A 20,989-nucleotide genomic window follows, 5' to 3' on the forward strand; every position below is an offset into this window, starting at 1 on the left:
TATGGTGTTAAAAGATCGTAACCATATGTTCAGTTGGTTTGGAACTTGACTCGAACTTAACTTACCTACATATTAAAGAGAACCTACTTCATTCATCATTAGCACAAAACAACAGCCACACATAATTTATAATTAATTCTGACGAGATAATGACTTCAAATGAAAATCTACTCACCCCCAGAATCATGATTATCAAGTTAAAGCAGAACAAAAATTCAGATATGTTCTTATAATGCCAAACTGATACAGATGCAATTTCTGATTGCAAAGCAATGGAAAATTAAAAGAAAAAAAATGTGTATGCTAAATTTAGATGTGGTTTCAAATGAACTTGAAATACTTCGTCTCAGGATAATAGTTTTCCATTTGCAATGGGCAGTATAACAACGATTACGACTGTATAAATCTGATGATGATTTTCTAATAATTGTAAGCACACGACATAGTATTTAGCGTAATAATCTGGCATATATATATCAACACTTGTACGCTTGGCATCCTTCAAAGGGGGTCTAATAAGTCATCTTCCTTGTTGATCACCTGTACAAATTTCTTTCATAAGCGTAGACCTTGAATATCATGAGCAGGGAGTCCCACATCAGAAATGTTGCACAGCCACATAGGTACGCTTATCAACTGAATCTTTAGACTGGCGTTCCTCTACTTCGGTATCAATTTGATTCTCACCTACAAGTAGTGAGCCTGAGCTAGAGGTTGCTCTGTTCATATTGTGGCATCTTCTTCTATACTTTTCATGTATAAATACTGCGAATGAAGATCCTCGACGTTTTACTGGGCGAGGACACTTGTCCCTTTCAAGAACAGCACTTTGTCTTGGAATAACTTAGTTCAGTATTCGCTATGACAATTCAACGTACACATTCGTGCGAGGTGAGTACTATTCAAGATAGTGATATTCACCATTACAGCTTATCCTTGTTCATACATTCAATTTACCCTATAATCTGAATACTACCCTATAATCTGAAATTCAATTTACTAAAACCAGATAAGGTTGCTGTATGTACCACTGTACTGGTACCCCTACAAACGACCATCATTGGGTACCACTATAAGAGCCGGCCACTAATGAGGCGGGCTTGCTAGCCCGCTACTGTGGCAGCCCCACTTGTCTACTAATGTGGCATTCGGGCATGCCCTCTATTGAAGCAATGACACTGCCCACTAATATGACACCCAAGTTATATATAGCAGGTCCGGAGATATGGCAAGAGGTTTTTACCATATGAAGCTTTAGGAAAGATTTCATACAAAGAGGGAAATATCTCGTCAAATAAGGAAAGGGTATTTTTAGCAATAAGATTCCTATAAATACCCAACAATCATTTCAAACAAAGAACTACGTGCATTTTTGAGACTTGATTCCAGAGAACAATTTGGATACGTAGGCAGCCATTGGTGGTACAGTCTCTTTCACTCTCTATCAACCTCTCCAACAAGATCGTTAGTATGTTTGTGTGAGTTCTCACCCAAACATAATTGGCGCCGTCTGTGGTCCTTATTGACGGGCCCTCTTCCACGTTCCTTCTTCCAAGCACCATTAATGGCAAAAACTACAAGGTCTCAGGCGAACAAGAATGCAAGAACACAACAACAACAAGACGAAAATCCGGAAATACTAATCAATCAGGAGGTGATAGAACAACCGGCCGCAACAACAGCGGTCGCAAGATCAGCCTTTTCAACTCCCAGTGCCACGACAACCCAGATCTAGACGTCCGACATCTCAGGCTCCAGTAACTCACCTTCAAGATCCAGATGTTACAAATGCAAACGAAGTAGATCCGGATAACATAGAGATAAGAGATGAAGACATGCCGTTAGAAGTACTGCGTCAGAGGTTCAGAAGAGAGAAGGAGCATAGCAACTACTTGCAGAAGCAGCTGGACAAAGGGAAGCAAGTACAAAGGGATGACGCCGATACTGGGGGCGACAACTGGGGGCGACAACACCGTTAGATGCAACGTAGTGAAGTTACTCCTCAAGTCATAAGTCTAGAAGCCACAGGTGCACCATTCACGGAACAACAAATCAAAGACATCATCAAGAAAACAATGACTAATGTGGGTGTCACAAAAGCACGATGGAAAGACCTTGCAGTAAATGAAGATGTCGTCGGGAGATTTTCTCTAAAAATACAAAATGCAGAGCATCAAAAAGTCGTGGAGTTTGCGTTTGCAAAACCTTACTCCACGCATCAAAAAGTCGTGGAGTTTGCGTTTGCAAAACCTTACTCCACGCATCAAAAAGTCGTGGAGTTTGCGTTTGCAAAACCTTACTCCACGCATCAAAAAGTCGTGGAGTTTGCGTTTGCAAAACCTTACTCCACGCATCAAAAAGTCGTGGAGTTTGTGTTTGCAAAACCTTACTCCACGCATCACAAAGTCGCGGAGTTTGCGTTTGCAAAACCTTACTCCATGCATCAAAAAGTCGTGGAGTTTGCATTTGCAAAACCTTACTCCACGCATCAAAAAGTCGTGGAGTTTGTGTTTGCAAAACCTTACTCCACGCATCACAAAGACGTGGAGTTGGCGTCTGCAACACCTTACTCCACGCATCAAGAAGTCACAGGGCTTGCATAGGCAATATCTTGACCCACGCACCAGAAAATCGTGGGGTTAGCATTTACAATACCTTACCCCACTCATCACAAATCACATAGCAATCAAGCGGGAATGACTATATAAATGCAAACTGGTTTATCGGGTCTACCAACAAAATGAAATTTCTGTTTCCCAGATTTTACATTATCACACCATCACAGCCTTCAATTTCAATAATACTGAGAGGCAGCACCCACACCATCACGAAGGTAGACAAAACTTCACTCTTCCACCAGGAAAACGTACATGTGGTAGGTTTTATATTAACTGGTCTTGAAGGCAATGCGTACAACGCGAGGAGTCGGGACACTTGTGTTTTTACTTGGCATGCAAGTTTCAAGAAAAAATAATGCAAAAACTCTAAATTGGTGAAAGACTCAAGCATTAGCATGTTAAGACCATTAATCGGCCATCACAAGCGACCTATATGAATTATTACAAGAAAAAAAAAAAAAAAAAATACTCCAAATTAATATTCAACACTTTCCATACCAATGCTTCCCTTGTATTTTCTTTCCCTCTGGAAGGCATGAATGTGTGAGCCGAAAAGTTACATGTTGGGAGCAAAGACGCTAGGTGAGTAATGACGCAATTACCATACCAATCGAATGTGAGCTTGGTAAATTTATAGAGGACGGATCAATAGCGGATGGAAATAGCAAACGACTTGTTAAAATCGATATTTGTGAATAGAATGTAGAGGCATTGACGGGAACCTTTCATATATATTGTCATAGCGGCGTAGCAGCGAAGCAGTCTACTCTGAAATCCATTTGAGAGGTGGCCAACACACCAAAACAATGAAACTTAAGTTCTAAAGGTCGTGGTCCGATCGCTAAATTCAAATTCAGTCCTAACCTTTGGAGTCGGTGTCCTTTGAGACCCTTGGAAGGTGCATTAGGTCTCTTTCTTCTCTAGTGCTTCCGAAAACCTCGATGGACTCGCTTAACCTTTGCCTTTGTCATTCAAATTGCACATCAAACTTGTTAGCAATTCGGTTGACCGACGCCATCATATATTATAAACTTCTTGAGCAACTAATTCTAGCAAAGTGGAAACAAATTCTTGTGGGCTATATTACGCGGACTACTAGTGCTTTGATTTGGGTCTCGAGAGGAGATGGCCCCGACACAAAACATAGAGTCGATCAACCAAGTTGATAAGAACACGATCATCCCGCATAATGCAGAGCTAGAAATGCGTGCATCAAGATATACAATCTTCTTAAGTTAATGATGCCACTTTCGTGTACTAATTTTGAACTGGAGTACAATTCAATGCAGCTACCAATCATATGACATAACTGAATCGACCTACACGTTTTCCCAAATGGATAGGTCGGGGACATAAGCTACTTGATTACGATCGCATCCACAAGTATTCTACAAGATGTTTTACTAATTATGATCTTCATTTTTGTAACCACATTTGTATCGGCTATCCCCTCGACCTACATCCTTTGTCTTTGCAACAAAGCGCCAGAGGGGATGTTGATGCCAGCGAACCCGACCATGACAGCCGCAGCTCCAAAGTAATCCATGAGATGAGGGGCATGGCCTGTTATTGAATCCACAATAGCCGCCAAGGGAACCTGAATTGTGAGACCGGTGAGTTGCCACGGTAGTGCTTGTTAAAAGAACGACCTTAAGCCCATAGGTAGTCATTTGAGAACATTATCAAGAAGACCTGAACATGAAGATCAAAACGTATTGGTGTTAAGTGTAAACATCTCTGGCAAAATAGAATCTTTCCATTGGAAGGAAAAGCATAATGAACAAAAATGAAAGTCTTTGATTAAAAAAAAAAAAAAAAAAAAAAAAAAAGTGGGCATCCTCTTATGGTATACTTGTTGCCAGCTACTGAAACTTTTGGAGTTTTTTAACCGTCTCCAACCAATCCAAGTCGGAAACTTAGCGTCTCCATAGCCTACTATCTGCAACTCGTGCTGGCAAAGTCTCCGCAATTACCATGAACTTGGTAAGTTTGAGGTTTACATCGCCAGCCTACTTCAAAGAAGATAATCGGCCCACTAGCTTTGCAACTTTGAGCAAGGCAGTTTGTGAGGGTGAGCAGGGCCGCTGTCGATTCATAGGCGTAAGTATCTTCCACATCGTCTTCACCGCTCTTCCTGGCGAGAAATTTACTAGAATTACGTGAATGGTGTCAACATCAAACAAAGTTTCAAAGATTGTGGCGGAATGATGGGATCAAAATATCATCTAGAGTAGCAATTTCCAATTGTGGACCAATCCTCCTCTCAAGATCAAGTCCGCAAGAGATCGTGCAATCAAGCATCACCGCAGTTCAGTAGAAGGCGAAAAGAAAACTAATAGGAATTGCGAAGTTTTCAACGGGCAACAAGTCGACAAGTGTCTCAACCACAAGTCTCCGCTCTTGTTCAATCGATTCACAACCAAATCAGCCTTTTCTTTGGTTAGATGCATTCCATAAGGTGGCTTTCTTCGTTGAGACCTTCCGGGCATAATTACGAAGGGATGCGCCAACACTCTCGGGATTTAACCCCTCGACATTTCATGGCTACTAGGACTCCCCCGATACAAATCAATCCTTAGTGCGAGAGATCTTCAATCCACGATCTCCCTCACACTTGACTCGCTTGTTCATTTGCAACCTTCCTGAGCTGCTATATTCTAATCGCGAGAAGCTTGAGGCTATCCGCTCGCACATGCCTTTGAAGCTATTGCATCCGTGCATCCGCTAACTATCTTTAACTCATCAGCAAGAGGGCGTAGGTTCTCGCTAATCTTTGTTTGCAAGACATCCACACACATTTCAAGGCTCTTACAGACAATAGTATCCAGATATGTCTCTGCACGAGAGCCAAGGTTGTCCTTTGCATATTCCTCGGTCATTTCAAGGTAATCAGAAACACAACAAAGATTAGCAACATTCAAGGACGTGATCTCAAAGTTTTCACCATACAAAAACTTTAGCCGCAACTAACAAGAGAAATCAGAGAACAAATCATAATGAACATTTCAGAGAAAGCACTATACACAGATGTTCAACAAGAATACAGAGTTTATGGCGCAACATAAGTGTTTTATTCATCTAACATTCCACTTTACATCCAAACAAAAAAGACAAAGAAAAATGAAGTGCAGAAAATTTCAAACCTATCTAACCACTATCTAGTAGACGATTGCAAGAACTACGTATGTTACGCCAAATAGCCATATTTTAAGGCGAAGTATCATAACTATCCCCCAATTCCATAGCACCCTCGCCTACTCCATCTTCAAGCCCAAGGTCTTCTATGGCATCCTCAAAGGCACTTGGGAGCAATATCCCGCAAACCTCTTTCCTCGGGCAGGTCTGGTACAACGAAGTATAATGCTGCAAGGCGCCATTCATAACATCTCGCGCTCGACTTATCACGTCAACGTGCTTCTTCGACCACGACCCTCAATTTGAGCTTTCTCAATTTAATGAGAGTTTAAGAGTCACTTCAGATAGTGTCTTCTTCTCCTCACGCAGCTCTCTCATAGCCTTCTTACATTCCTTATCTTTCCCTTTTATCGCCTGCACCATCTCCTCCTTTTCACACGACAAGGCTGCCACCTTCTCTCGCAAAAGCATCGTTTCCATCTGGGCTCTAGCACTCTCAGCCTTCGCTTTCTCTTGCTCTTTCTGTACATAATCCGCCGTCAGGGATCCTGGCATTGCATGGTTTTCTTTCTCTAACACCGCCATCAGCTTAGCGAAATTTTCCATGGCCTACAAAAGCAGAGATATATACATATATATACAAGTTGAATACGATTTCAAAAGGCCATGCTAAGTAATATAGAGAGGCAACATGTATAATGGGATTACCTTTTGCAACGTCTGCATCCCAAGGATACACAATTCTGAACTTGCCTCTACCTCTTTCGTGTTACTAGATCCTAATTACGGTAGTAAAAGTTGGTCATGCATATACTCCTCGACCATTTCAGCGAGAAAAATCAATGTCGCGATGAGGCCTTAACGCCTCTATCACCTCGTCATCAAGAAAAACTGCCGAGACAAAAAGTGCTAATGGTTCAACCGAGGTAATATCTCCAACGGTATGGACACACTCGTCGTTTCAGGGAAAAATTCTTTCGTCCCATAGCACCATTGGGGCGGCTGCCTTTTGCTCTATCTCCATAGACCGAGGTTGTCCCGGATAATTTGAGTCGTTTTTTAATTACAAGCATATTACTCCCCTGTACCTTCATTATTCAAAGGAACAAGAGGAGGCCAACGCGCCCATCATCCGAGTACCTTCACCCGGGTAGTTTCCTTCACACCAACCTCCACACTCTCATTAGCAACTACAGTTTCTGGTCGGCAAGTCCCGTTAAAGTCTTTGTCCGCTTTGCGCTTACTCCGCCTCTCCATTGAAGCGGTAGATTTGGGGAATACTTCAAGAGCTTTCAATCCTTCAACACGGGCATTGGCAGCTTCATCTATTATTTTTCTCTTCTGCGTTTTCAAGCGAGCTTCTAAAATGGGAGACGCAGTTACAAGGGACCTCTGCTCATTGTCACGCTGCTCATCACCAGCTTGTCGAGCTTCTAGCATGGTTACTTGTTGTCGGGGAGCCTGTCGTCGCGACCCATATGGACACTTGGGAACATCAAGGGCATGTCCACAGCGTTTTTCTTCACTGTAATGGCAGCTACGAACCACTTCATTAGGCCATGACAAGTCCCAGATGTTTCGTCCCCTCGCCCATGCTAAAGTAAAATCGAGATGCTCCAAAGCTTGGTCGCTCACATCAAAGTCCGTGGTACTTGGTCGATCACCTAAAACAAAACGCGTCGAACGTAATATATAGATAATTCACAAGATAGTGATTATGCAGGCGCACAATTCGTGCTTCATACCTATAATCCTATTCGGGACACGGGTTGCATAAGGGTTCCAATTTCCCCGTACTAAGAAACAGTACTTATCCCAGTTTCGGTACCCCTTCGTAAACCTTTAAACTTCATCTCCGGATCGCCCATTCCACATGAAACATCAGGGACCCATCTTCTTCTGTATAGCGTTGAGGCCGTACCAAGAGCAGTAATTCATCTGCCCCGAAGGGACACCGGTATACTTCGGCCAAAGTGCGTGCCCTCGCGAAGACCAACCATAACGACATAGACACTTGAATCGGTGGAATCGCCACACGATAGAACTTCGAGACACCTCCTTGTCAAGAGGTATCATCAACCCATACTCGGGTGCAAAAGTCACCACTAATTCCCCCTCCTTCACTGGGTGTCCTCTGTCATATTCCGAAAGCTGCTCAATGCCGAAGTTCTTCAAGCGGAACATGCTTGTGAGTTCATCGGAGGTTGTACTACGAGCAATTTTGTTAGTTGGCAAGGTGATATTTATCCATCCATAGCGTAACGCGTCTCTCGCCAAATAAACTCATCATCGTCCACCGCGTATTGCCACCAGCTTTAGCCTTCATCTCACTACCATTTTCTTTCCCATTCACCATATCGCCCTGAGATATATGAAATCTTAAATACTTGGAACGGGTAGCACTGAATATTCAGAGAGTACAAAATAACATTACCTTCTTATAGGCAGGTAACCACGATTCGGTTTCCCAATTCAAAGGTCGGTAGATTCTTTTTTCTATTTTCATGAATATCTCTTTTTGTATCAAAAGGCCAAAGCTTGCAAGTACCCACATCTCAATTCTATGTTTGCAAACCCCAACCGATCCTTATCACACCTTCTTTTTCCGGTCACAATTGTTTTAGATTCATTCCTTCTTAGTTAAACAAACACTTATCAAACTTATTAGTGTGAGGCGCATGTTCCCTAATTTGATTTGCCGTCATCTTTATTTCCATGGGTCCAATTAGAAATCATATGCCATCATTTACTAGATTACCCTTACTAATGTAATTAATTACACATGGTCAAAGTCACTGAGTTTACTGGATCCGAGTTACCCGCTAGGTCAGTCGATCTCACGATTACAAAGCATTCTAAGTTAAGTTAACCTCAACTAAGTTATTCGCATGACATCGCAGAAATTTCGATCACACTGTTTCATTCTTTTATAGCAATATGATGTCTATTATTCGCCGCAAAGAACGAATTCCATCCGGCAAAGAGGGGGCGGTGTATGTACAATCATTATCGGGTACCCTACAAAGCGACCATCATTGGGTACCACTATAAGAGCCGACCACTAATGAGGGCGGGCTTGCTTGCCCGCCATCGTGGCAGCCCCACTTGTCTACTAATGTGGCATTCGGGCATGCCCTCTATTGAAGCAATGACACTGCCCACTAATATGACACCCAAGTTATATATAGCAGGTCCGGAGATATGGCAAGAGATTTTTACCATATGAAGCTTTAGGAAAGATTTCATACAAAGAGGGAAATATCTCGTCAAATAAGGAAAGGGTATTTTTAGCAATAAGATTCCTATAAATACCCAACAATCATTTCAAACAAAGAACTACGTGCATTTTTGAGACTTGATTCCAGAGAACAATTTGGATACGTAGGCAGCCATTGGTGGTACAGTCTCTTTCACTCTCTATCAACCTCTCCAACAAGATCGTTAGTATGTTTGTGTGAGTTCTCACCCAAACAGTTGCAACCCTATGGAGCTATAACCCCAAATGCAGAAGATATTAACTCATTCGATAGGAGGAACCCCTCTGGATCACTGAGCCGAATATAAGCCACCACATCTTCAATTTTTCCCTCATCGGATAGGATAGAGTTGAACTCATCTGCATTCAACGAAATTTGCTTTACATCTAATGGAACTACATGCCCACTCGCTACATGTGGTTGAAAGGTCTTGCACAGAGATGAAACAAGAGAGCTACCAAATGATTCCCCAAAAGACTTCAGATGTAGGCCTACTGAAGTCCTAAGTGAAAGCATTACAACATCCATGGCCAAGTCTTTGGTATCAACATGAATATTCTGTTGGTAATTTAGCACTAACCCGTCCTCCAAATCCTGCACATAACCCATGTACTCTTTCATCTTCTTTGGTCTTGAAAATCTCATTCCACCCAGGTAACTTGCAGACCCTAGACCAAATCCATAAAATGCTCTGTTTTGCCAGTAGGTAACGTTATGCTTACACATGTATCCTTTCTTGCAGTAGCTACTGATCTCATAATGCTCATATCCAGCTTTAGAAAGTGTCTTTGAGGCCATCTTATAGAACTCTGCTGACTGAGTTTCAGAAGGTAGAGGGAATTCCCCTGGAGTGTACCTGCAACAACACCAACTTCAAATTCAATTTCAGATATATCAAAGAGAAGCTACTCTTCGTACAATTTCAGTAATACCATAGGTAACCAAAACTCAGAGGCACCACTACTATATGGCCTAACTAAGGCACATTGATGTTTTTCGCATCGTTATTGAGGGCTAAAGGTCAGTCGACAAAGTATGATGGGATGTTTAGATCCCAATTGTGTATATCAAGTAACCTATGCGAAGTTTTCTTGTACGTTTAACACTTACAAGTTTCCAAACTTGGTGCCTTGCTCAACTTGCAAGTCGTAAACGGACACATGAGTAGGACTAGCTTTAACTGCAAGCTCCAAGCTCTCTTCCCACATTTCTAGTGTTTGGTGAGGAAGTGAAGATATGAGGTCCAAGCTCCAATTCTCCAACCCACTTGACTTAACAATACCAATAGCATCATGAACTTCCTCCAAACCATGAGCTCTACCACATTTTTTCAACAACTCTTGTTGAAACGCTTGAACACCCAAAGACACTCTATTCACTCCCAACTCCAACAACTCCCTCATTTTCATCTCATCAAAAGTGCCTGGGTCCATTTCTATTGATATTTCAGCATTAGAACACACTCCAAAATTTTCCTTCAAAACTTGAATAATCGACGAAACAAGTTTTGGCGGCACGAGAGACGGGGTGCCTCCACCGAAAAAGAGTGTTTCAAGAGGTGGGTTGGTAGTAGAAATTGGTTTTGTGGCTTTGATTTCTCTGCAAATGAGTTGGACATAGTTTATAATACGAGGGTCGTCTTCGAATTGGTTCATGGAACCGAGAGCGACAATGGGGAAGTCACAGTAATGGCAACGTTTCCTACAGAAGGGAAGGTGAATGTATGCAGAGGTGGGTGGAGAAAGAGGGTTGATTGAGGTGATGAGATTGTTTGAGACATTTTCTCGAACACTTTGGAGGGAACTGGAAACGGATAAGGGCAGAGTTGAGATTTTCAATTTCTTAGGAATAGTAGCAAAAATGGGTTTGAAATTTAATTTCAGCATGCTTTCATGGAATGAATAGTAGCTTCCTAAAGATGAGATATGTGTAGGTAATTTTGTTGACAATTGGCGACCACAAGTCCCCACAAATCGAACTCTTCAACTTTTCGATATGTATTGGGCATAATGTAATATATCGAAAATAAGAGAGAGAGAGAGATTGCTGTTGAAGGGATAATTGAACACAAGTTTGACATGAAGCCACATAATGAAAACATTGAGGCATATGGAAAACTTTGTCGCGAGAGGACACACAAGTCTAAGATTAAAAATAGACAAAAACGATTTGCTATTTAGAAAGAACTTGCAGAGCTTACTGTACGTTTGTTTTAATTATTTGTAAAATTCGTTATCATTATGAATAAAATTTCTACTTAAAAAATAAATAAATAAAAATCCCCCACTACTCTTTTGGATTATATTTTGGGTTGGTTTTATAGTTTTTCTTTTAGTTTCTTATATTATTATTATTATTATTATTTTTGAAGATTAAACTGGGGTTAATGTAGACACCAAGAACCGAACTTACATAATAATATACTAATCATTCTCAAGAACCGAACTTAAAAAAAGTAGAGATAGTAGTTCTATTTTCTAGTCATGATTTCTTTAACAATCTTAGGATGATCTTTCTTAAGATGATTTAGCTTTCTTATAGTTGAAAAGAAATCTTCGCAAGCCTAACAACATAAGTGAGTCCCAAAGTATTATCCAAAATTTTTTTGGTGTAGCCCTCAAGATTTCTCATATTTTTGTTTTTCACTAACGACTTTACTTTCTTCATCATTGCCAGCATAGGCTCTATTTCCTCATAAATTACGGGTTATGTTGTATTGTTGTCCAAGTATGATGCGAATTGCTTTTTCTTTAAATTTTCTAGCAGTTCCTGCAAAATTAGATGAATGAATGATGTAATTCTCATAAATTTGTGGGTCTTCTGCAAACTTGTCAGGATAAGAAGAAGACAGCACCAGTGAAGGCATCAGACATGAAAAGAACAAGAAGGGACCGCGGGGAACTGGAAGATATTATGTTTAAGCTATTTGAAAGGCAACCAAACTGGTCGTTGAAGAAGCTTGTTCATGAAACTGATCAACCTGAGGTATGCACGTTGCATAGAAGAACAAGAATTATGTGCTTATGTCAAAGACTTGTGTATAACTGGTCTCCTGGTCTTACCTTTACTTTTGTTGCTGAAATTCCTAATTAGTGTAACTAGTGAATTGTTGAACTGTCATTGCATGTTTCCGAATTATCTGGGTGACTTGAGCCAAAAAAGCCTGGGGATGTAATAAGGCACACTGGTGTTACCTAGTTAATACCAACCCCCCCTAACCGTCCTGCTGTACGCAACTAAAATCTAAGTAATCCAAGCCATGGGCCAGCGTGATTTGTTGCGAAGTGTGTTTCATACACAGCAAATGATATGACTTATTGAGTTGTTCAATGCATATAAGTCTTGTCTGTATCATTAAAGAACACTTTTTGCAATTTTACTGTAGGTATTTCTTCTTATCGTCCAATCACCTTATCGACTCTTGTAGCAGTGATTGGGGGATAATCTGTTTAAGTAATATGCATTTACCTGAATCTTTTATCTCATTGAAGCTTCTATTTATTTTGTTAGCAATTCTTGAAAGAGATACTGCAAGAGCTCTGTGTCTACAACAAGAGAGGAACAAATCAAGGAACCTATGAACTGAAGCCAGAATATAAGAAATCTGTTGAGGATGCAGATGTTAGTTAAACATTCCTTTGCAAATGGCATGTTAAAAACTACTGGTCATCATAGTCTTCTGATGTGAAAGGTGGAACTGTATAAGAGGTTGTTTCATCGGTTGAGAAAAGTGGCAAAATAGCAATCTGACTAACAATGGAAACTTCAGACTGGCTTTCCTCCTTTCGTATCAATTTGATTCTCACAGTAATGAGCTTGAGGGAATGACTAAACGTTTATAAGTTGCTCCATATTCATATATATTGCCTAATCTGCTGTTATAAATGGTATGTGTATAATTATGGTGAATGAAGATCCTTGACGTTTTATTGAGTGAGAACACTCATCCGAGTCTCGAGAACAGCTTTGTCTTCATATAATTCAGTTTAGTATCCACTTTGCCAATTCAACGCGTACACATTCGTCTGAGGTGAGTACTATTCAAGGTACTAAACTTCGGCAGTATAACCATTGTAAATGCCAAAAAGATGCATTACACCAATTGGATTTAGTTTGTCAATGGAACTGTAGAAAGAAGAAAGAAGACGTGTAGAAATAGGTGTTGGAATCTCTTGTGTATTTCTAAATACTAGTGTGTGTGTGTGCAAAGTGGAGGAGATGAACAAATGGTGTTCTCTCTACTTTAGTGCATAGTAGATAGTCCCACATTGGTTATCCACCACATCGGATAGGTTCGGGCTGGGCTTGGGGCTATCTTGTTGTGGGTAGTGGTTTGACCAATAGCCTAAACTTGTTTTGCCTTTTTTCTTGGAGACAAGTTTTTGTTCTATTAGGAGTTGGTCTCTCTTCCTCCTAACCTCTATAAATAGTCTTGTGAGTCCAGAGAGAGAATAGACTTGATCGAAACTCAACTTCGAGAAACGTAAAATTCAAACCGATCCTTTTTCTTCTTCTCTTCTTCTCGCCGCCGAGAGTTATATTATTTTTGTTCTAGAGGGTAGTCCGTTTCTAGTGCAAATTCAGGCTGTTGTTAACCATTGAATCTGTGGAGGAAGACGCATTGTTGTTGCCTTTTCGCACCATTGGAAGGGCGAAATATTTCCTTAAGGACTGACCTAATAATCCGCCTTGGTTATTCCCGATTCGTCCTTGTTTTCTTCATTACTCGCATTCTTCATCGTTTCTACTTTAGTTCTTTGTGTTCATACAACTATTCTAACAATCTTAAGGAAAGAGTTTTGTAGTAGAACAAAGGAGAGTGCTTTTTTAATACGACAATCAAAAGATAAGTCTTTTACTTTGAGTTATTGTTTGTGTTATTGGGTTATGACTTTAGAAATTTTCTAATAATTTCATTTTTGGTAGGAAACCAATTAAAGATTGAATATTTATTGATCTTTTTGTGGTTTATCAAACCCTATATGGTTGTAGACCTTTCTCCTACGTTTATGGGAGTCAAATATGAGATTTCTATTAAGAAAAACGTCAAAGTTTGTCTTTTTTGAATTTTGCATCACTCGTTCACGGAAACTGCTATAACTTTCAGCTCAGAGCTCGGTTTTGCAATCCGCTTTTTGTGTTGGATAGATGATTCAAAGAGCTTTCCAGTGGTATAAGGCTTGATACCCAATTCGTCCTGAGATGGTTTAGAATTACAGTTCTTTTGAACTATTTTTCTAGAAGGAGGAAAATATGGTAATCCGGTTTTTCAATCGGTTAGGTATCGTATTCTTTCACTCTTTGCAATTCTTTTGGTTTGTTTATATGGTGATATTCTTGCCTTGAGTTGCATGCTAGTTTTCTTAGGAGGGAAATCCCTAAACTTAAACTTCTTTAATAACCTAGTCAACAAATTATACGTGTTTATCACTGAGGAATTAATTGGTTTGACTAGAAGTAGTTTGATATTAATTTTCTTTGTACATATGTAGATGTATGTAGATGGTCTAAGAGAGACCTTAAGATATTTAATATCAACCACACTCAAATCTTGGATAGTAATTATAATATATTCAATGCATAATTGCTTACCTTTATTGAGTGAACGTGTTGTTAGACGATGGTTATAATTGTACTGTTGTGAAAATACATGTTAGATGAAGTAACTTGTAGCTTATATCCAATATAGCATATGTTAAAGTTGTGTAGCATGCTAGTTTTGGATATTAATCATCGTGGATTTACTTTAAACTTGATAATAGTTTATTGGTAAATTTTTCTAGTTGAAGACATTAATGGGATGAGCCATTAGATGTTGTGGTAGTACTTGAGGTCTTGTTGATAGGGTATTCTATCTTACTTGAGCTCATGTAAAAAGAGGAGGTGGAGTCCTCAGTTGTTTTGCATATTCAGTGGCTAGATTTGCTTAAATATCGTATACTTTTTGTTGTGAGGGGTACAGTTAAAGTTTACTTTTCCTGAACCTATGATATGATATTTACCATGTTTGGCATGAATGCATTATTTAACTTTGACATGAAGTTTAACCATGTCATATATTATTAAGTAATGAGCATCGTTGTCTATAAGAGGAAACAATATGGGAAACAATCAATATCCTCTTAAACCTAATTTAGTCAAGGAGATGTAAGGTAATGGTTTGTCTTCTTAGACAATATCCTCCAGTGACTATTTTAGACAAGGAGATGTAACGCTTGTAGATTGTCTTATTAGGCATTATCCTCCTATGACTATGGATAAATAGCCAAGGTGATGTACAAGTGCGTGGATTGTCTCCCTATGACAGTTGGAATGTTGAATGATGAAAAGAAGGATGATAATCATATTATCTCGGGTAAAACCCTTTTCATCTAATTCTTCTATTCTTTAAGATTCATGAGAATCTTTTGTGGATTTCCTTTCATATAGATAACATGAACATAATATGACTATGTTTAATATGATCCAGAATCATAGACTTGAGTAAAGTATATTCTTGTCATAAGAGTGCATTTTATTGTTGTTGTTTCTTTTAGTGTTTGTAGCGGTATAATGTGTTTTGTATGTAAGTTTGATTAAGTTGAATAACTATTGAACTGTGGGGGGTGGTGACCCATATGCATAATACTGTTTTACCATAGTTCATCTCACAAGATAATTGGAAAGACACTGAACTACAAAGTATGAAAAGGTCTTGGGCCTATCCAAAAATGCTTCAAAATGTGGGGGGTGTCTTGCCAAGGCTATTGTGAATGAATCTAAAAGAAGTCTTTTTGAGACCTAGAATTATCTAGTAGATGTTCATTGGTGAAACTCATAATAGTGATGTTTGTTTTCGGTTGTCATGAATGATAACAATTTTGTAGATACCACACTATTATTGAATGTCTTATATGCTAATTTTATTTGAGGTTGTGCTTTCCGAGAAATTGGCATAGAGTGGTTGAATGTTCATAATGAACTACATAAGATAATCCCATTATTTCTACACAAGAAATTTGGAAGACTATCAATGAGTATTTCCACCATTCACGGTGATGATGTTTATATGTTTCTTGAGGAAGATTCATTAACCTATAAGGAAGTTGTTCGTCATGAGAAGTGTCCTTTTTGAAGGATACAACTCCTCTAAACTGGACTCTTGATTTATTGGGGGATCTATAGGTTGAATTGGATCTTTAAAAGAAAACTAAAACGTGATAGTTGTATTGCAAAATACAATGCTAATAATAATAGCCAAGGGGTTTCAATCGAGACAAGATTTATACTATTTTGAAACCTTGCTCATATAACTAGAATTTCTTCTACGAATTCTAAAGACTCTAGTTGAGTAGTCAGGCGGAACTACAATACCAAGTAGTACCAGGTGATGAGCTAAAGGTATACAATTTAGTTAAATCTTTGTATGAGTTGATTCAAGCGCCTATAAATGGCATGAGCAATTCAACAACATATTAGTGTCATATGGACGTCAAAGTACCGTTGTTGATAAAAAAAATGTGTACTTTCTTTAGAGTAAAGCAAGACATATGTGTTAATCTCTCTTTGTTTAGATGATTTAATATCATGAGTGCTAGCATTGAGAATGTGTATGAGACAGAGAAATTCCTATTTGAAACACATCATAAACCGTCATTGGAAATGATAGTTTATTATGTTGTTAAACTCATTTCTATAACTGCTGTTGTCAAGATGTTGACGTTTGAATATGGTTGAAGGCCACATCGTACCTTAAACCAGACCGGCCGGATGGTATAGGGGAATTTAGGCACTCTGAGTAATTGAATGACCGGGTGAATATAGGAATTAAAACTCATGTTGGTCTCATTATATTGTTATAGCACTTAGTAGAAATATTTTTCATTGAAAAGTATGGGTATTATGATAGTAAGCATGTGTTAACACCTTTTGTGGCAAATATCCATCTTATGAAAAAATAATCTCTTTGTGTTTTTCATACTAAATATGTCAATATCATTGGTAGCCAATTGTACTTGATGGATAATGTATGTGAGACATGACATTGCCTACATTAATGGCATCGAAATGATAACCCATTGTGTCCTTATAAGGAACTTTGATGTATATTGTCAGATTATCCAAGTACTATAGCAGAGCCATTGATTATGGACTGATATTTAGTAGATTTCCATCATTGTTAGAAGGGTAATATGTTATAAACTGGATCCAGTAATGTTTATGTGTTTACCTTTAGTGGAAATTGAGTGTCTTGGATATCATCCAAGCTAATCGCCTTAGGAAAGGCATGTGATGATGCTGAGTGGGTTAGCAACCTCTTGGCAAATCTTCTCATTGGCTCTAAATAGCATCCTGATGTGTATATGCTTTGCAACTATCTCATTGCAATAGCTAAGACATGTTATCTTATGTGCAATGGGAAAAGAATACATGTAAGTTGAGATATAACTTAATCAAGCAGCTGCTAGAGATTATGTTAAGTTGGACTTAGTTTGGCCACATGTCTAACCGCACCACTTCTTTGGAGGCAAGTGGTTATCGTCGAGGGGATGGGACTTTTGCCTTAGATAGATTATTAGGCGGCGGCAACCCCACCTATGTGATTGGAGATCCCATGAATTAGGTTCAAAGGGAAAAACAAGTCACCCTCGCCGCTTCCGGGTATGCTATTGTCTTTCTTTGAGGCGCCCCACTCTATGACTAGATAGCATTTTTGTATACTTAGTATAACTTGAATTGCAATGAGAAAGGATGAGTTATTTTACTCTTATTGGGATCCATAGTCCATTTTTTTATAATGAGATAGTGTATTTTAACTGCAATGTACACTTGATGGATATCCACCTACGTGAATGTAGAACTGGGTCGGTTCTTATGAGTATTCAGGCAAGTACTCTAGAGCATTCATGGAACACAGGGCATGCAAGGGCAAAAAAGCCAACACCGCAGAACAGGCATATAATGAAAGAGCAATGTGGGTGCATGTCCTCTATTTTACTACAAGGGAATGTTGGTTCAAAGATTTTTTAATCCACCACTTTCACGTATTATAAGACATGTTACCCTATGACTAGTTCAAGCCCGTAAAGCACCAGTATCTTATGCATTGTTTTTTCGATTCTCTCTGGCATTTCGTTAACCCATTTCTTTTGTAATATCCTATTCCAAAATAGTGGGGGACTATTAGTATTTTGAAATAGTGGGGGATTGTTGGAATCTCTTGTGTATTTCTAAATACTAGTGTGTGTGTGTGCAAAGTGGAGGAGATGAACAAATGGTGTTCTCTCTACTTTAGTGTATAGTAGATAGTCCCACATTGGTTATCCACCACATCGGATAGGGTTCGGGCCTGGGCTTGAGCTTACTGTTGTGGGTAGTGGTTCGACCCAATAGCTTTAAACTTGTTTTGCCTTTTTCGAAAGCAAAGAAGTTTTGGTGTTCTATTAGGAGTTGGTCTCTCTTCCTCCTAACCTCTATAAATAGGACTATAAGTCCATAGAGAGAAAATAGACTTGATCGAACTCAACTTCGAGAAACGTAAAATTCAAACCAGTCTTTTTCTTCTTCTCTTCTTCTTTCTCACCGCGAGAGAGTTATATTGTTGTTCTAGAGGGGTAGTCCGTTCTAGTGCAAAGTCAGTCAGCTGTTAACCATTGAATCTGTGAGGAAGACGCCATCGTTGCCTTTCGCACCATTGGAAGGGGCTTAAATATTTCCTTAAGCGCGATGACCCTAATCCGCCTTGGTTATTAAGGTTATTCTTTGTCCTTGTTTTTCTTCATTGCTACTGTTCCTTCTGTTCTACTTTAGTTGCTGTGTTCATACAACTATTCTAACAATAGGCACAAGATTTTACGGCAAGAAAAGGAAGAGGGAGATGTGTGACTGTAGGCTGTAGCCTCCTTGTTTACGAAGAATATTTTATGCTGATAGGTATCCCAGATTGTCGCCAAGACATTAGTTGTAGTCGGACCACATTAATTTAGTTGAAACTGAGTGCAATGTCCGAGCAGAACCAAATTTCAATTTTTTTTGATACACAGTTTTAAACCTTTTAGAATCGAAGTATAGGAAAAATATGTTACCTTGTTAAGTATTGATGATGGCGATGGATTCTCACAAGCCATAGTCTAAAAGCAACAAATCCAGTAATCAAGTATTTAGCAAAGAAACCAAGATACTGATCGATATTTTTTCACCATGGCTATGGACTTCACTATATTGGAAATTGGGACTACGACACAAAGGTAGTAAAATAGTCAATCATCGTGGCTAGGTCCAGTGCTCCACCCTCTTGGTTGCACGTCGATTTAAAACTTTCTGCTGGCTGTGTTTGTTAAATGTTGAGGTCTGCATAACGACTATTTACTCATTTAATTAATGCTCGTCCATGAATCCGTCGAAATTTAGCTGAAGTTTTATTTTAAACAGAAGTATTTTTTTTTTCGAGATAAAGACTCTCTTTTATTTATAGCATAATAGTTTCTACATTAGGCATATGCAATACAACTTGGAAGGGTCATGTCAGTGTGTTTCATAGCCCAGCTGGCTAACACATGAGCCCCAACTAAAATTAAATATTAGGGGGTGTTTGGATCCTATTTATTTATTGCTAAAAAGTGTTTATTAGTGAAAAAACATTTTTTGAAAAAATAAATGTGTTTGGTTTCTATTTAAAAAAAAATAGTTTTTCATCCAAAAACACTTTTGGTTCCAAAACTTGTTTTATGATAATTAGGTAAAACTTGTTTTTTAAGTTAAAAACTATTTTTCTTTGAAGGAAACACTTTTGGAGCTAAAGGCAAATGAACTCCCTGGGATGTTTTACTTTTTAGTGATTTTATCTTGATGATATGCCAAAAATATCGAGAAACAAACATAGTGTGAAATCTGATTTGATAAAATAGCTTTTAAGAAAAGTCACAACCAAATATGTTTATTGAAAAACTGTTTTTAGAATAAATACTTTTTCATAAAAGTGTTTTTTAAGAAAAAATACTTTTTTGAAAAAATGAGAACCAAACACCCACTTAAACATTGTTCCAAATTAGACAGAATAAAACTGATGATACTACTAAACTTCCAGTTACAGTTATGTAAATTAGAGTTTAGCATTCTAATGACACTTTGGTTATCACCCTGCAGCTCCAGTGTCATAACATCGAGGTCCTTAGCCAATAGAGTCCCCACCTTTGCTGCAATGAGTTCTGCTTCTTCTGAAGAAGTTACTGTGACCTTTCTGAATGCTGATTTCATAATTGTTCCTCCTCCACTATCTCTGTCAAAGGCAGCATCAAAGATGATATTAGTGTTGTTATTTATAAGTGGTTGGTTAGTTGAAGTACTGCTACTACTATATGTATATGGAAAAATAACAGAGTTTGAGTTAGAAATGTTTGGATCTTTTGAGTCTTCATAAGCTTTGATAGCCCTCCTCCATTGTGCTTCTCCCATGGACAGAATGGTTGTTATGTTTTTTTTTCCTGCATCAAAAATAATTTTGTTCCTATGTTCCCATATACTTATCAAGAAATGAGAAACATAGATGCCCAGACTACTAATATGAGCCTTCTTATTGTCAGTCCATCCCATAATCTCATCAAGCCAGTTTTTGACACCCTATTCAGCATGAGCATCAGTTCTAATGCTTGCAATGCCTGTGAACACACACCTCTAATCCAATTACATTGGAAGTGTTGGAGAATATATGGGATAATCTAAGATCATTGATTTGATCTTATTTCCATATCTATTATATTTGTTTCTATTGTAATCTCTTCCCACTTTAATAAATATATGGCCTCTGTCAATTACGAAGACATGCCTTTACACAAAACTAGTTGGTATCGGAGCCAACTCAATCTCCGAAAATATGAAGTGAAGTTTCAGCATGTAGCTGACAAAAGGGACAGTGAAAGTCGCCCACCATATGCCTTGATTTTAAAACCTCTCCTGTGGGCAATCCTCCCATGTAAACTTTTCAGAAGAAATTTTGGCCCC

General features: G+C 38.8%; 3 protein-coding genes and 1 pseudogene across 4 annotated transcripts; 1 reads left to right on the forward strand and 3 right to left on the reverse strand.

The window, feature by feature from the left end:
* Nucleotides 1-214: 214 nt before the first annotated feature.
* On the forward strand, nucleotides 215-12,956 carry LOC147520517 (uncharacterized). The gene is made up of 3 exons (XM_086592054.1): nucleotides 215-891; nucleotides 11,846-11,995; nucleotides 12,521-12,956. The coding sequence occupies exons 1-3, from the start codon at nucleotides 862-864 to the stop codon at nucleotides 12,638-12,640; spliced, it is 300 nt and encodes a 99-aa protein (XP_086448180.1). The 5' UTR covers nucleotides 215-861; the 3' UTR covers nucleotides 12,641-12,956.
* LOC147520518 (BTB/POZ domain-containing protein At5g48800 pseudogene) lies at nucleotides 4,332-5,999 on the reverse strand (annotated as a pseudogene).
* LOC147520519 (uncharacterized) lies at nucleotides 5,667-6,578 on the reverse strand. The gene is made up of 2 exons (XM_086594962.1): nucleotides 6,462-6,578; nucleotides 5,667-6,362 (listed from the first exon to the last, which is right to left on the reverse strand). Exons 1-2 carry the CDS (start codon nucleotides 6,477-6,479, stop codon nucleotides 6,066-6,068), a joined length of 315 nt encoding a protein of 104 aa, XP_086451088.1. The 5' UTR covers nucleotides 6,480-6,578; the 3' UTR covers nucleotides 5,667-6,065.
* On the reverse strand, nucleotides 9,076-11,090 carry LOC147520520 (uncharacterized). Of its 2 annotated transcripts, none has more exons than XM_086592053.1 (2): nucleotides 10,121-11,090; nucleotides 9,076-9,866 (listed from the first exon to the last, which is right to left on the reverse strand). In XM_086592053.1, exons 1-2 carry the CDS (start codon nucleotides 10,894-10,896, stop codon nucleotides 9,236-9,238), a joined length of 1,407 nt encoding a protein of 468 aa, XP_086448179.1. In that variant the 5' UTR covers nucleotides 10,897-11,090; the 3' UTR covers nucleotides 9,076-9,235. The 2 variants fall into 2 exon arrangements, with proteins under 2 accessions (XP_086448179.1, XP_086448178.1); XM_086592052.1 differs by having other exon boundaries at nucleotides 9,076-9,881; nucleotides 10,121-11,001.
* Nucleotides 12,957-20,989: the final 8,033 nt, after the last annotated feature.

The sequence above is a fragment of the Coptis chinensis genome, chromosome 2, assembly GCF_015680905.1.
Source record: "Coptis chinensis isolate HL-2020 chromosome 2, ASM1568090v1, whole genome shotgun sequence".
In the NCBI taxonomy this organism is placed as follows: Eukaryota; Viridiplantae; Streptophyta; class Magnoliopsida; order Ranunculales; family Ranunculaceae; genus Coptis; species Coptis chinensis.